Source organism: Paralichthys olivaceus, chromosome 18, assembly GCF_024713975.1.
Source record: "Paralichthys olivaceus isolate ysfri-2021 chromosome 18, ASM2471397v2, whole genome shotgun sequence".
NCBI classification, from domain to species: domain Eukaryota; kingdom Metazoa; phylum Chordata; class Actinopteri; order Pleuronectiformes; family Paralichthyidae; genus Paralichthys; species Paralichthys olivaceus.
The window spans coordinates 20,637,077-20,653,280 of NC_091110.1; the positions used below are offsets into that span (position 1 = coordinate 20,637,077).

The following is a 16,204-nucleotide window of genomic DNA, read 5'->3' on the forward strand; positions in this document are numbered from 1 at the left end:
TCAGATCAATAATCTGCTTTCAGAGACATCACTGCTGTAGATGCTTTGTGTTGGTGAAGTGTTGTATGTTCCACACTCAGAGAAAAGTAAAACAAGTCACTGTGAAACTTCATCTTAGAATTATGATGTGAAGGCTCTTTTTTATTTCGTTTTTTTACAACATATAAAGCCTTTGAAATCAGCTCCCAGCACTTTATTACTTTCATGTTTTAACCTGGAAAATCAGTCCCACACTTATAAATGATATTAAATGCTGTTCTTCATAAAATCCAAATGATTCTCAGTAAAGTGGCTGATACACAAATCATACATTTGATACACGTTTTGTTATTGCCTTTCAAAATAAGAGCGTTTTGATCTGACATGCCCAAAACCTGCTGGAACCAACAGATATGAATGAGTGTTCCCTGATCTGCCGTCGCCATGGTGACAACTCTCTTCAGTGTTTATCTTCTGGTAGAAACAAGAAGATAAAAACTGTTCAGAAACACAGACAGGAACGAAGTCTGTTACGTCCTCAGAATGTAAAGAAAGATTGACGACATGATCTGGATCGCCCCCTGGTGTCTGGCTGCAGTACAGGTCACAAACCTCTCCTCCTCCATGTTCACAGATGGGACATGAACCAAACTAAAGAATCAAAGAAAGATGTTTGTAAAGATGTTTCTGTCACTTCAGCTCGTTCTTCTCTCTGATGTTTGTTCAAGTGTTTCTCATCAGTTTGGTTTAATTAGTTATTGATGAAAAACAGGCGGAGACGTCATGATTGACAGCTGACACTGACTCAGGATTGGTAAAGAGCGTATATGGGCGGGACCTTGATACCACAGCTCCCCTCCATGATCACTGCTGCTCAGACTCTGAATGCAAATTATGTCAAAAATGCATCAGAGATATTTTAGCTTCACTTTTGCACAACTGGAGGAAGTCATCCATCTTTATTTACAGTCTATGGTCACTTCACGTTAGGGAGGGGCCGGCAGGATCAGCTGAAGATAACTTTAAAATACAAGCAAACAAAACATCACATTTTTTGAACACATTCATTTTGTTGGAGAAATGGAGTAAAAGTAAAGAAGTAACGAGTGTGTTCTCAGCTACAGGCTCTGCAACAACTGAACACCAATCTTCATTTTCATTGTTTTAACGAATGTTAAGTGTGTCTGCTGGGAGCTAATGAAACCATTTCTTGATCTTGATTAATCGTTGCGGTGATTCTTCTGTCAGCTCTGCAAAGGTCTTTATAGGTTGTTGAGCTCCAGAAGAGTTTGGTCCAGAACCTGGTGCATGTCCAGGTTCTCCTCTTTGGCCTGGGCCAGTTTCTCTGGAGAAAAGAACCACAGTCACAGGAGAAAACTGATTCTACACGGTGATCACTATGAGCTTTACCTGGATCAACTTCACTGTGAGTGAGTGTTGTCCCACTACAGTTGGATTTGATTGATTTGACTGATTATATTTGATTTATTACAACAAGGATTCACCTTCCAGCCATAAGAGGCAGAATTTAATTGCAGGATCTGATGAACTACAGAGATTTTAAATCATGTTGTGGACCAGCTTTAAAATGTTAGAGTGAGAGTTTCTTAAGCAGTTGTTCTACAACCTTAGAGCAGATCTTCATTGAGGAGTGTTACAGTGTAGGACACTTCAACCTCAGAAGCAAAGAACACGTGTTCATCACTTTTATAACTAGGAGTTTTTCCAGGCTCATTGTGGGAACTGTTGGTTTCTCCATCACTTTTAAGGTCTCCAACTTCTATGTGAGGAGCCTTGAGGTCAAGTATATTATGATTTGGTGCTGTACAAATAAAACTGAATTGAATCTCCAAAGTATTTCTCTGTTTCCAGAGAAAAGGAAAGATTCATTTTATCGTCACTCAGATGACACACTGAGCAAATCCACTCTTCTCCTTCCAGACTGAGAAACAATCCAACACCAGACCTCAGCTGGGAACATACAGACCTTTACTCTTTAGATAAATCACTGACAACCTCAGGAACACTGTTGGTGGAGTTATAGAAAAATGTGCTCAGTCTTTTTGTTGATCTCATCAGCAGCTTACTTCAATATCAAGCACCAGATTTATAGCTGCTCATCTCTATCTGTCTTCATGATGCAGTAAAAAGAAGCTGCTTATTATTCAGACACAGCTTATACATTTATAAACAGAGGAAGGAAACAAAGAGAGAGGAAGTAAAAGTGGAAGGAGACAGACAAGAGCTTGAATCTGTTTATTACAGAGGACGAGGGAAACATTTCAGTAAAGAGACAACGTTCACCAACAGACACACAGCAGAGACTCAACCCTCAGTTCAGAGCAGCGCCGTGCGACACAGGCACTGACGGGCCGGTGGGTTCAGGCCACTTTTCTAGAACCTTCTAGACGGAACAGAACAGCGGGGAGCAGCGGACACGAGTTCAGACAGGAAGGAAGAGCAGAGGGGAAGAGAGAGAGCGTCTACAGTGTGGTCATGTCGTTCAGGGCCAAGTCCAGCTCCTCACTGAGAGCTTTACCCTTCAGCTTCTGAGCGTACACTTCATCTGCAGGAGGACACACACACACAGATAGAGACACAAGGGATGGAGCAGCAAAGAGACAGGGTTCAGAAAAACAGAAGGAAAATGTTCATCTGTAATAAATGGCGTCACTTCATGCAGCTCGTTCCGTCAGATCAACTAGAAGAAGCATCTGGAGCTCGGACCCTGTTCACACCTGCAGTGAACATGGATTTGTGTTTTCTTTTCTTTTCATTTTATTTATAATAACATTAATGGTTGAACTGTAAAATATCAAAACTCAATAATATTGATTCATGTTCATCATCAGCCCCAAACATGAGTTGGGCTCGAGTTCACAGAGCTTAAACATGTGGTCCCAGACCAGCTCTGATGGGAGTGACCTCAGGTAACTGTCACACCTGCACTGAGAGCTGATCCCTGACACACGCAGTGAACACGCGTGAACACTGATCACGCTCCCACCGCGTCTGGGTTCAAACACACGAAGCCCCAGAGACGACGGATCGAAGCTTTGACTGTTAATGAAATCGGATCAAGTCTGACGGACGTTTCAATAAAATCTGATCAGTTCAACACAAACATTTCAAACATACGTGTTAGAAAGAGCTGGTGCAGAAGGTAAGGACTGAGACACACACACACACACACACACACACACACACACACACACGCTCAGATAAAGATAAGAGAGATAAAGCATCTGCATGATGTCGACCTGTTCTCCCTTCATGTCCCTGTTTGTCTTGCGGGCACATGTCAGTGTCTTCTGTATGTGCTGAGACAGAATCGCAGGAGCTGATTCAGGAACAGTTTCACTGACACATGTATGTGAACACGTGGCTGAACAGCCAGTGAATGTGCGTCTGACCTGATGTTCAGCAGGAACACGGGATTTATTTATTTGTTTGTCAATGATATGTGGAACTGTTTGAATGTTTTCCACGTGAGAGAGTGAGATCATCTTCATGACTTCTAGGTTTTCACTGGACGCTCAGCTCAGGTATTAACACATCGAACTTCTCTCCCTGCACAACTTGACCCTGAGCCGTCACACAGCCTCTCTTTCCTGTCAGACATCATCAGTAGGAATTAGTAGTTCAACATGATTCACAGCAGGACGGCGAGCAGACGTGTTACTGGCGTCAGGAGGAGCAGAGGAAACAGCCGAGTGTTTAAATACCTTCCAGATCGTCGATGGTCTTCTCCAGCTTGGCCACAGATCTCTCTGCAAATTCTGCACGAGTCTCAGCCTGGAACACAAACCGCCACAGAAACATCAGCGAGACACGAGTTGCTGCTGCCGCTCGCTTCAGGTGGTTCATGTGTGAGAGGACGAAATAACCAAACCCTCACCTCTTTCAGTTTGTCAGTAAGAACTTTAATTTCTTCTTCGTATTTATCCTCCTTTTGCGAGTACTGAAAACCAAAGAAAAGAGTTGAACTTGATACAACTGAAGAATTAACCAGAAACTTTACATGCATGGTGAATCCACCGCTGGGGAATATTTGACTCTTATTTAGAAAGACAAGTAGGATAAAGTTTGTGACACAGTTATTTCTCTTGCTTTTCCTCATGTTTCTTTCAGTCACTATAAAATATGAACCGTGTATATTTCCTCCATATATATATTTATACATATTCACAGTCTGACTGTTCGGGCCCGAGGCCGGACGCCCTCGGCTCCCACTGTACCTTCTCAGCTTGGGCTTCCAGTGACTTCAAGTTGTTGGTGACATTTTTCAACTCTTCCTCAAGGTCGCCTGATTTACTGAGCAGCGTCAGGAAGAGAGAAAGAAGCGAGAGGAGAAAGAGCAGCGATTTGAAAGAACAGCAGAAGAGAACAAAGCCTGACACTGACTGAACCAGCGGTTCTAATATCAAGTCTCTGGTTCTCCGTCTCAGAGACGATCATGTACATCTGACTCTGAGAACGAGAGAGAACAAGAGTTATACCAGGTTTTTAAAAGGTAACTTAAAATAAACTTGATCAAATTAAAGTATAAGTCAGATTTTATTCTGTATTTTTCTTCTTGTCAATGAATCTCATCTCACTTTGTGACGTCCCTGCTTCGTCCGTGACTCAGACACAAACTCATCAGTTGCTGCTGACGACATGAATCTTAAAGAGTCTCATTTAAGATGAGAGATGATCCATGAGGGTTGTAGCTGCTACAGAGAAATGAGGTGTAGAAGGTTGGAAGGTCAGAGAGCGGCTCTGGACTGGAGTGTTCAAAGTGACCAATCAGAGGAGCATCAGCCACAGTCTCCGCCTCTTAAGTGTCATCAGTAAGACGAGGGAGCGACTGTCGGTCAGTGACGATCAAACTCGAAGGAAAAGACGAGTTCAGGTTTGTGGAACCGCAGAAACTCACTAGTCTCGTTTTGACTTAATAAACGTAATAAAACTCAACGTTTCAGAAAAGCTGTGCAGATTTCTTCTCTTTTTTGATTTATTTATCTTTTATAATCATATAAACGTATAAACTTCACTTTGATTTTTACATGTGTCGGACTAAATAAACTCAAAATATACAAATCTACCGTCCTGGGCTTCCTTGAATTTGTGAGTTTTCTATTTTTTGCAGTGTGTGCCTTGCATCTGATTCGTTGACAAGAAAACGCAGAATATCACCTGACCTGTCCTTTAACGTGTCCCGGACAGAGTCACAGGTGAGTGCAGGTTAGACAGGAGACAGAGGGAGGAGTTTAGAGGCGGCAGGTCAGAGGAGCAGAAGGCAGCGGGTCACGTTTGAGACCTGGTGGAGTTTCAGTACCTCTTCCTCTCCGCACATCATGGACTTCATATTCTGGTCCATTAGTCGGAGCTCCTCCTCCAGCTCCCTCGCTCGTCTGCAGGGTTAGTCCGGGAGGTCGGGGTGAGGAGGTGGGAGGGGAGTCATGCGGGCGTTTCAGACATGCATTAGATAAACACACACAGGAGAGAACACAACAACACACGTCTGTGTCCTGCAGCTTGTGACGCACACAACCGTCAGGTGGCTAATCGATCACTCGACCTCACTGATTAATCGTTTCTTTAAGAAGAACAAATGGAACATTCCAGCATCTTTATTTTAGTCGTCGGACAGAATGAAATATTTGACTCTGGGAACTTGTGACAACGATTAATCAGATGATTGATCAGTAGATTAATGACAATAATAACATAATAATAATGTTAAAAGTGCAGCAACAACCACTAATGTAAAACGTTAATCATGAAATGCATCAATGACCAGAGCACGTGCAGCATCACATGTTGTCATGGTAGCGATCAGGTGACCTCTACTCTGACATCATGAATAATGCACAGTGGCTCAGTGTGAGTTTCGTGGTGTTGACTTACGCCTCCGCCACCTCAGCGCGCTCCTCTGAACGCTCCAGGTCGCCCTCCAGGATCACCAGCTTACGTGCCACCTGCGGACGTTCAGCTCAGACTCAGACACTCGTCCACAGAGCACGAGTTTACAGAGATCATGTGTAGAGTCCCAACGATAAGAACTAAAACATTTTCTAAAAAGATATATTGGCCAACACATGTTTTTTAAATTGTCAATGATTCCTAAGATGTCGTTACTTTCTTTGAACACATCTTCAGCACATTACCTGTTCACCTGATGCTTTTACATTCTCATGCAATGGTCATCTACCACTGAACTTTACTGACGCAGGACATTGAACATTCTGTCGTGAATTCTGTTTATTATGTAGATGTGTGTCTTTTTTTGTAGTTTTCATTCTGTTGATCTGATTTCATCTTATCTTAAACTTTATTATAAATGAAAAGAAAACACAAATATAGAGAATTTAAATTGAGAAAATAAGTTTTGTGCGTAACTTTTGTTAAAAGTAAAAAGTCTTTTCTGCAGAAAACATAAACACAAACGTCTGTGAAAGACTCACATCGGTTGTTTTTATAAATCTGTTACTTTAATTCTCTGCATCTGTAGAAAGTCTCAGAATTTAATTGAACATATATACAGAAATAATTGATGATTAAAAATCATTTTGAAATAACCTGAAGTTATTGTGCATGTGTCACATGTTGTATTTGATTACATCCGTTTTACAGTGTAAACTAACGACCAGTGTAAAGTCTGTGTACTGTGTATTACTTTGTACTTCGAAGACGTCGGCGGAACACTCTCACCTCCTCATATTTGCGGTCGGCCTCCTCAGCGATGTGTTTGGCCTCTTTCAGCTGCATCTCCTGGATCTCCATTTTCTCCTCGTCTTTGGACGCTCTGTTCTCGATGACCTTCATCCCTCTGAACGCAGGAGAGAGCAGTGAACACTGGTGCCATGGAACTAGGATTTACTTTGTTACTGTACTTAACTGCAATCTTCATGTAACTTAGGTGGATTTACTCTCACTGGAGGTTTATTCAAGAACAAACTGTGTTTTGTCTTTACTGCTGCGTCTCATCATCTGAGCTGCTGTCATTTGTCAGATTTCTGTGGTTTCCTGCGATCTGACGAACCAGAGCTCGACAAAGTGATTGACGCGGGACAGTTGGTTGAGTTTTTGTTTGTTGTTGTTTGTCAGATGTTCAGTGGGCGAGTTCCTCACCTCTCGCTCTCGTCTGCAGCTTTCTCAGCCTCCTCCAGTTTCTGCAGAGCGGTGGCCAGTCTCTCCTGAGCGCGGTCCAACTCCTCCTCCACCAGCTGGATACGTCTGTTTAGAGACGCCACCTCCGCCTCAGCCTGTGCGGAGCAGAGCAAAGAAGCCAGAAGATGAAAACACTGTTCGGACTCTGACGTCAGCTGAGACTAGAACTCTGTCATCACAACTGAGCACAAGATGGCGGCGCTTGTGTCTCAGACATTCTGGCTTCATTTTGTTCAGTGGGAGGAAGTGGAGACGTGTCGTCCATCTTTAAAGACGCTGGGCAGAGACGTAACAGCTGAGTCTCAGCTCAGGGTCGTCCCAACCGACGAGACGTCTGGTCCACACAGTATTTCTGTGACATCATCATCGCCCTTATTGCTGTCACCTAGCAACAGAGCTGCAGTTGGACATGAAGGGAACGCTTTAACGTTATTTTACATGAGTACTTATTTTACATGAGTACTTATTTTACACGAGTACTTATTTTACATGAGTATTTATGTTACACGAGTACTTATGTTACACGAGTACTTATTTTACACGAGTCCTTATTTGACACAAGTATTTATGTGACACGAGTACTTATTTTACACGAGTACTTATGTTACACAAGTACTTATTTTACATGAGTATTTATTTTACACGAGTACTTATGTTACACTAGTACTTATTTTACATGAGTATTTATTTACACGAGTACTTATTTTACACGAGTATTTATGTTACACTAGTACTTATTTTCCCTGAGTATTTATGTTACACGAGTATTTATCTGACACTAGTACTTATTGACATCATACTCCTTGTTTCTAAAGTTAGTAAAGAAGTACTCTGCAGGTAGTACTTGCTGACATCATACTCCTTGTTTTTAAAGTTAGTAAAGAAGTACTCTGCAGCTAGTACTCGGTGACATCATACTCCTTGTTTCTAAAGTTAGTAAAGAAGTACTCTGCAGCTAGTACTTGGTGACATCATACTCCTTGTTTCTAAAGTTAGTAAAGAAGTACTCTGCAGCTAGTACTCGGTGACATCATACTCCTTGTTTCTAAAGTTAGTAAAGAAGTACTCTGCAGGTAGTACTCGGTGACTTCATACTCCTTGTTTCTGAAGTTAGTAAAGAAGTACTCTGCAGCTAGTACTCGGTGACTTCATACTCCTTGTTTCTAAAGTTAGTAAAGAAGTACTCTGCAGCTAGTACTCGGTGACTTCACACCGGGAACGACAGAACTTCCACCATCTCGTGTTTTATTGTAAAAGACGAGCTTCCTGTCAGTCACGGTTCAAACGGAAGTTCCCTGAAGAACCCTCGGTTTCTCGGTGTGTCGGTGTTCGGCGGCTGCTCGGCTCGGTGTTACCGTCTCTCGGGCGCGTCTCTCGGTGTCCGCCTCCTCCTGCATCAGTTCGGCTCGGTCCTCCGCTTCGTACGCGGCCTGTTGCAGAGTCTGGATCTTTCTCCTCACCGCGTCTATGGACGTGAAGGCCGCCATGATGCGGAGCTGTGGGACTGTTGCCGTGGCAACGGTGTCCTGAGCTCCAGCCACTTCCGGTACAACTTCGAAATAAAGCGATCATCGGCACGTCTCTTATTTTGAAATCACACAAAACACCAAGTAAGAGCGCCACCAAGTGGCAGCCTGCCGTGACGTCACCTACGGGTTTGTTAACTATATATTTTATATATATTTTATATTTACATCATAGACTGTCTGTATACATGTATCTATAATAGAGAGAAAGAGATAAAATACATAATAGTAACTAATATATTTCTTTAGTATTATTATTGCTCGTGTGTGTGTGTGTGTGTGAGAGTTGAATATTCAAGACCTTTGTGTAGAAAACTGAGATCATGTGATATCATTTAGAATCCTGGTTATTCAGAGTGGACAGAACTGCTGGACGTCCTGAGGCAGGGACGTTCCTGTTGGACTGAACATAAACAAACTCACACATTGCTCCGATGCTTTTCCTTCTTTGGTCACGTCGCTGTAACGCTGCACAGGAAGTTCAGGACCAATGAGGCGCCCGCTCCGCCTGCCTCACTCTGATCTTCTGCAACTGCTCATGAAAACTCCTCATGACTCTGAATCTGTCGGAACGTCTCAGCGATCCAGGATTATTGGCTCTTCAGGGCATCAACTCACAAGTGAAATGAATTGAGCTTTTTCACTTTGAATATACAGATGTGTTGCTACGGCAACAAGCTCTACCCATCACAAGATTAGTTTGACATATTAGTTTAGAGTCGGTAGGAGGGTAAACCCAGGGATTTGACCCAAAGCCTGAGAGAACCAATAATGTCGCTGTTATCAACACGTGCAAGGAAGAGAGATTTTATTTGACTTCGTCCAGAGACTGTGAATAAAGATCTGGCTCCACCTCCTCAGTGACGTGTCCTGATAACTTTGGTTTCTTTAGTGATTTGATGACATACAAATGACATCATCAGCACAGAGATATGTTTGCATCATTTTTCATGTGTCGTCCATCTTTAAATACAGTCGCTGATGACGGATGTGCTTCAGCTGTCTCAGCTGTCGCTCTGAAAGTTATCGGGGGTGAACAGATACACACTGTACACGCTGACATTAGCTGCCACCTGGGGCATCGCTTCACGCTCCAGGTCTGTTTCCTCGTCGACATGTTTATGTCATCACATAATAAACTTCTGTTGGTTTTTCACAATATTTTGTGACATCGACGAACAACGGTTAACAACTGATGACGAGAAATGACCTGAGTGTTAACGAGATGACAAAATAACGAGGATTGAAGCTTTTGCAAGATTCGAAAGAAAACGGGCAGGAGGGTAAAAGTTAGCATCATTAAACTGTTTGAGTTTTTAAATTCTAATGAGAACATCCCATTGGTACCTCATGTAAACATTACATCTGGAGTCTTATTCAGAATAAGTTGTTTGGTGTCCATGTGAACGTGGACAGAGGGAGGATCTAACTCGGCTGATGCCAAACCTGGATTAGAGAAACCAAATCCTCCACTACAGCCGGCTGGATGGGTTAGAATGAACGGCATCTGCCTGGAGGCGCTGACAGGCTTTATGATATGTTGGTAGAATCTGATACCACACATCATTTAATACGCTCGCTGCTGCTGTGGTCTGCAGCCAGGCTGCTTAACAGGAGTTTTCAAATGATGACGCTCTGGAGATTTAACACGAGCAGCTTGAAATTCTCTGGGTGAAGGTCGACATGAAGACGCTGGTGATTAATGTGTGTGAGTGGAAGCTTTGACTGACGGGTCTGTGTGGGTTTAAACCACAGGAGCTTCCACTGGTTTCTAGAATCAGTTTGAGCAGCAACAGATGAAACACCAAGTCCACGACGTGACACCTGTCGTGACATCACTGTGACATCATCGTGACATCACTCCCTTCACTCACGTCTGCTGCCTTCTTCTCCGCCTGCTCCAACTTCTCCTGGGCGTCCTTCAGCGACTCCGAGTATTTGTCCAGCTCATCCTCGACGCCCTTCAGCTTCTTCTGCAGCCCCAGCAGCTCCTCCTCCAGCTACACAACAAACACACACACACAGACACACAACATGTCAGAGCGCGAGGAAACGATAAACGACTGATGAAATAATGTAGAATAAGTCTTTTACATCTCTACAAAGCACATTTCATTCTCTACAGAATTTCAATGAATGAATGAATGAATGAATGAATGAATGTGTTTATTGTGTAAAAACACTTCAGTATTAAAAAGTGGAAACTTCTCAACTTGTGCTTCAGGTGTCGTCTGAAATGATAAAACTGTGAAATCATATTTGCTTCATGTGGAACGCTCAGTCACAGGAGGGACACTTCAAATAAACAAAGTCATAAATCAGGGTTACATTACCCACAATGCAACTTGGCCACTTTACATCATTTCCCAGACTTTATTCAGCTTCTGTCACTAAAGCATCAACGCGACTGTTTCCTGTTCCCGCCAGAGAAAACATGGACGACATGAAGCCAAATCTTCTCTATCTCCCCCTGGTGTCTGGCTGCAGTATAACTCCACCTCCTCCACGTTAGCAGATGGGACATGGACCAGACACTTAATAATAATATTATCACAAATCAATGATCAGATTTTTGCTTCTCATGATGCAGATTTCTGAACATTTCCTCGTTCATGACCAGTAGAAGCTTCTTTTGTTTTGGACGCGTCGGTTTTCCAGTGACTCATCTCCAAACGTTTGCACCAACAGCTTCATGTCCTATAAAAAGACAATTGTACCCCACCACTGAGTCCTCAGGACAAATGTCCGTACTGTATCACTCCTGACAGACCATACAGCTGCAGCCATGTAAGGCCTCAGTCACAAATAGCCCGGACGCTCCTGATCCCACGTCCTGAAGCAACAGCCTTGACCATCTCTGAGAGGAGCAACAATTCAAAGAAGGCAGGGTCTTCATAGGACCCCGAAATAGACGAGTGTTCAGTGAAGCATTGTCGTAGCAACAGGCCGGGATCTCCTGGGAGCACGAGCTATGTGGACAGTTGCATAGTTGAAAAGTTGCTCTCTATTCATAGATCGCTATCTGATCTCGTCAATTACATGGTGGAGCGACTCTGGAGACAGGAAGGACCCGCCCTGCGCTCTGCAGCTGGATGTGACCCAGGTGGTCGACCGCTGACACGTCAGTGTGACCTCAGTGGTTTGATGGGTCACCTGAGTTCTAATGTTTCTGAACATGTGTGTGTGTGTGTGTGTGTGTGTGTGTTTGTCCAAAGTAACTCAACAACACATTGATGGATTTCAACCAAACCTTTGTTTGGTCAAAGGTCAAAGTGTTTCACAGCTGAACGACTCAGCAGCAGGTTTTCTGCTCAGACTCGTTCACATCAGATCCTCCTCGTTCTTCAGGTGAGAGGTGGAGCAGACAGGAAGTGATCATGTTTGTGTTTCTTCATGTTTGTGTCACGTGTTAGAAGCTCATCACCCCCCCACTCCCTCAGAGGATCAGTGGAGGACGCTCTGCTGTGTCCTCACTTCTCCTGGACTTAGACTTTATACAGGAGTGAAGGAGGAGACAGACAAACTGAGTCTCACTCTGACGTTTGAGTTCAAGATCCAGAGAGAAAGATAACACATGTTGGTGTGTTCACCACAGCCACAGGGTGGCGCTGTTCAGACCCGTGCTTCTCAGTTTACTGGGCTTTGATCCTCTGATCTCTGTCCCACTTTCTGTTAATTTACATCTGAATCAACATAAAAGTCTGAATAAAGCTTGTGAACTTCATTATTTAAATAGAGCATTTAAAATGCTTTAAAATAAATGAAAAACAAGAATAAATATAAAGAAGAGACGATAAAATCCTGAAGCAAGACATAAAGATAAGAACATAATGAAATCAAATAATGATGGACGATAATAAAGCTCTTTCTCAGAGTCTCGACAATCCTCCAACAATAGAGCCGTCGTTTTAAACCCTGAACAGAACTGATGAAGAGACGATTCCAGAACTGAAGAAGAGCAGCTCACTGGTTAGTGAACACGTTCTATTTCTCATTTATCTACAAAACATCAAAACTTATTATATTATATATATATATCCGGTTATATATATATATAATATATATATATAATATATATATAATATATATAAATGGAAGATGGAACCTTGAGGGAGTGTTCAGGTGAGTGATGGTGCGTTCAGGTGTGTTCAGGTGAGTGATGGTGCGTTCAGGTGTGTTCAGGTGAGTGATGGTGCGTTCAGGTGAGTGATGGTGGGTTCAGGTGTGTTCAGGTGAGTGATGGTGCGTTCAGGTGTGTTGAGGTTTGGCTGCAGCGCCACCTTCAGGTACCTGTTTGCACTTGTCCTCCGCTCCCTTCTTGTCTCCCTCCGCCTGCTCCGCTCGGTCGATCGCGTTCTCCTTGTCCAGCTTCAGCATCTGCATCTTCTTCTTGATGGCCTCCATGATGGTTCCTGGCTCAGCGGCTCCTCGGCAGAAGGTTCGGGTTTATCCGGTGCGGAGTCTTTTCTTTACCGGAGCTGAGTTTTACCGGAGAGTTTTTTTTTTTTTACCGGAGCTGAGTTTTACCGGAGAGTTTTTTTTTTTTACCGGAGCTGAGTTTTACCGGAGAGTTTTTTTTACCGGAGCTGAGTTTTACCGGAGAGTTTTTTTTTTTTTACCGGAGCTGAGTTTTACCGGAGCTGGACCGGGCGCGCGTGCTGTTCGTCTGAGCGGCTCGTGGAGAATGAAACTGTCACGAGCTCCTCACTCTCGTCTCTCTCTCCTCAGCGTGGACGCGCGCAGGGACGTTTTCCATATTTAGGCTGCGAGGGGTGTCCGAGCCGTGCGCGTGACGTGTGCGCGCACTGAGTGGGAATAAACCAACTGAGATTTTTTTTCACTGACGTCATCATCATCTGTTCACAGTAAGAAGTGAAGAGATGAAGAGAGAAGAGATGAAGAAGTGAAGAAGTGAAGAGATGAAGAAGTGAAGAGATGAAGAAGTGAACAGATGAAGAGATGAAGAAGTGAACAGGTGAAGAAGTGAAGAGATGAAGAGAGAAGAGATTAAGAAGTGAAGAGATGAAGAGGTGAAGAAGTGAAGAGATGAAGAGGTGAAGAGATGAAGAAGTGAACAGATGAAGAGATGAAGAAGTGAACAGGTGAAGAAGTGAAGAGATGAAGAAGTGAAGAGATGAAGAGGTGAACAGATGAAGAAGTGAAGAGATGAAGAGATGAAGAAGTGAAGAGATGAAGAGATGAAGAAGTGAAGAGATGAAGAGAGAAGAGATGAAGAAGTGAATAAGTGAAGAGATGAAGAAGTGAAGAGAGAAGAGATGAAGAAGTGAACAGGTGAAGAAGTGAAGAAGTGAAGAGATGAAGAAGTGAAGAAGTGAAGAGATGAAGAAGTGAACAGGTGAAGAAGTGAAGAGATGAAGAAGTGAAGAAGTGAACAGATGAAGAAGTGAACAGATGAAGAAGTGAAGAAGTGAAGAGATGAAGAAGTGAAGAAGTGAACAGATGAAGAAGTGAACAGATGAAGAAGTGAAGAAGTGAAGAAGTGAACAGATGAAGAGATGAAGAGATGAAGAAGTGAAGAAGTGAACAGGTGAAGAAGTGAAGAGAATCTGAGTCTAAAAGTTTTTATTAAATAATTCATTATTATTAGAACCAGGAATTAGAACAAGAGTTTATTTTTCTATTTTGCATTTTGAGAATAAAGTTGAAATGTTGAGAATAAGGTCAAACTTTTTTGTATCTTGCAAATAAAGGTGAATAATGTTTAAATCCAGATTCTCCAAAAGAAGTAAATCAGGAACTCTTTCTTCTTAAATGACGTGAAAACGAAGTGAGAGGAACTAAACGTGACAGGAGAGTTAATCCTTCAGATAAATGATTAAATTAAATCAATTAAACTAATTAAATAAGATTCGACTTTATCAGCAACAAAACTAAAGGTGAAAATGTGCCGATACGATGTAGAGAAATATAAAGTACTTACAGAAAGTCTGTGAGGAACGTGTAGAATGAGAATCAGAGGTTTCACTGTAAAACTGGTTTTATTGAATATAAATCTGTTACAGGAGGTGGGACTGCTCACCAGCATCGCTTCATACACTTCTATGATTACAGTCATTTTATATTAGACGTGTGGATCTTTCTGCTCTAGAAATAAAGTGGAGGAAAGGAGTGTGAGGTTTTCTTACTGAAATGAACGACAGTTTGAAGTAAGTGCACTTAAGAGGGTAAATGTTTGGCATCAGGAAATTATACTGGGCACATTTCATCATCACTTTAAAAGCACTGAAGTGTAAAGGAAACAGGAAGTACGAAGCACCGCAACACAAACATGTTACTGGAGTGAGTCAATACTGAGCATCCGCACAGAGTCAATACGATGCTTAAAGTTAAATATATGGCTTCATAATCTTTACATAAACACGACTGAACTAATCCTCAATACTGCGGCTGCTTTGATCCGAACACAAAAACACTTTGACATTAACTGGAAGTTCATACATTTCATATCTCGACCTTTAAAAAAGTTTTCCCACTGATTTGTTTCATCGCAAAGTTGATTTTGTTCCAAATCCAAAGTTGAAAACAGCAAAAAGTTTATCTCAGATTCCAACACGTGACGCATCATCAGTCATGTGACCAGAGACGGAAATACAAAAAAAGAATCATCTGCATAGAATACATTTGTTTGCATAGCTAGCATAGTTAGCATACACTGCGCTCGCCCTCATATCTGAGATCTAACAGCGACGTTGTACCGGCAGAATTTACTGGCGACGTCGGTTCATACGGAAACACATAATATACAAAATGACGACATGCAAGGCGGAGAAGAAACAGAGGAACACGTAGAAGATCAAATATAATCAAAAGCTCAGACGCTCATCAGGACTTAAGGAGAATATTTCATGAGATTCAATAATCATTGGCGTTGTTTTTGAAAATGGAATAAAGATAAAAAGCGTCCTGAGGAACTGGATGTGATGTTCGGTGGAGCCTCCTGTCCTCAGGGAGCCGGGGAAGGTCCTGAATCACTGTTACATTACACACATACAGACACACACTCACACACACACACTGGCTCACTGCTCTTGGCCGTCCTGCAGCAGCTCTGTGGGGAGGAACTTGTACTGCTGCTGTCGGATCATGGCCAGCTTCTTCCTGGCCTCGTCCAGCTCCCTCTCTTTCCGCAGCATCTCCGCCTGAGCGGCCATGATCTGAAACACCACACAACCGGGATCAGGTGACCCCCTCACTGCGTGTGTACAGAGTGACTCAGGAACATCGATAGTACTCACACCGAACCTGGTGTGAGTACTATCTGAAGACAAGGGTCAAAGGTCGAGGCGGCCTTGTGTGTGCGTGCGTCTCACCTGAGCGATTCCTCCCACCATCTTATTGTTGACCACCACAGCCTGGTCATCCTGAGCATCGAACGCTGCTTTCTGCGCCGCTTTCACCAGGTTGTCAGACGCTCGCTTCACAGCGTTTCCAGCAGCCTGAACAAACACACACACAACACGAGTGAGGCTAAGAGGTGGAATCACCCACTTCCAGACCGAGGTCACAGTGACCTTTGACCTCTG

The 16,204-nt window shown here is 43.0% G+C and overlaps 2 protein-coding genes across 9 annotated transcripts in view; both read right to left on the minus strand.

Annotated features, from left to right (window-relative positions):
* Positions 1–114: 114 nt before the first annotated feature.
* On the minus strand, positions 115–13,392 carry tpm2 (tropomyosin 2 (beta)). Of its 8 annotated transcripts, none has more exons than XM_069513344.1 (9): positions 12,951–13,392; positions 10,535–10,660; positions 7,096–7,229; positions 6,676–6,793; positions 5,872–5,942; positions 5,300–5,375; positions 3,878–3,940; positions 3,705–3,774; positions 115–1,324 (listed from the first exon to the last, which is right to left on the minus strand). In XM_069513344.1, the coding sequence occupies exons 1-9, from the start codon at positions 13,062–13,064 to the stop codon at positions 1,242–1,244; spliced, it is 855 nt and encodes a 284-aa protein (XP_069369445.1). In that variant the 5' UTR covers positions 13,065–13,392; the 3' UTR covers positions 115–1,241. The 8 variants fall into 8 exon arrangements, with proteins under 8 accessions (XP_069369445.1, XP_069369443.1, XP_019963740.1 ...); XM_069513342.1 differs by lacking the exon at positions 5,300–5,375 and adding an exon at positions 4,218–4,293 and having other exon boundaries at positions 12,951–13,391; XM_020108181.2 differs by lacking the exons at positions 10,535–10,660; positions 12,951–13,392 and adding exons at positions 8,490–8,716; positions 9,084–9,146.
* A 1,248-nt stretch (positions 13,393–14,640) lies between these two features.
* The window catches only part of tln1 (talin 1), a 39,796-nt gene continuing 38,232 nt past the window's right edge, over positions 14,641–16,204 (minus strand). The window contains exons 56-57 of the mRNA XM_069513345.1: positions 15,992–16,117; positions 14,641–15,835 (exon numbers count right to left, since the gene is read on the minus strand). Of these exons, the coding sequence (XP_069369446.1) occupies positions 15,701–15,835; positions 15,992–16,117 (261 nt within the window). The 3' untranslated portion in view covers positions 14,641–15,700. The remainder of the gene's footprint in view (positions 15,836–15,991; positions 16,118–16,204) is intronic.

What these genes read in the sequence shown, in the direction of transcription:
- tpm2 (XM_069513344.1), bottom strand. Translation starts at nt 13,064, where the DNA reads ATGGAGGCCATCAAGAAGAAGATGCAGATGCTGAAGCTGGACAAGGAG. An exon ending in CGGAGGACAAGTGCAAACAG is followed by an intron (nt 10,661 to 12,950) that starts GTACCTGAAGGT and finishes TTTGTTGTGTAG; the next exon opens with CTGGAGGAGGAGCTGCTGGG. An exon ending in TGATGTGCGGAGAGGAAGAG is followed by an intron (nt 3,941 to 5,299) that starts GTACTGAAACTC and finishes TTTGGTTTTCAG; the next exon opens with TACTCGCAAAAGGAGGATAA.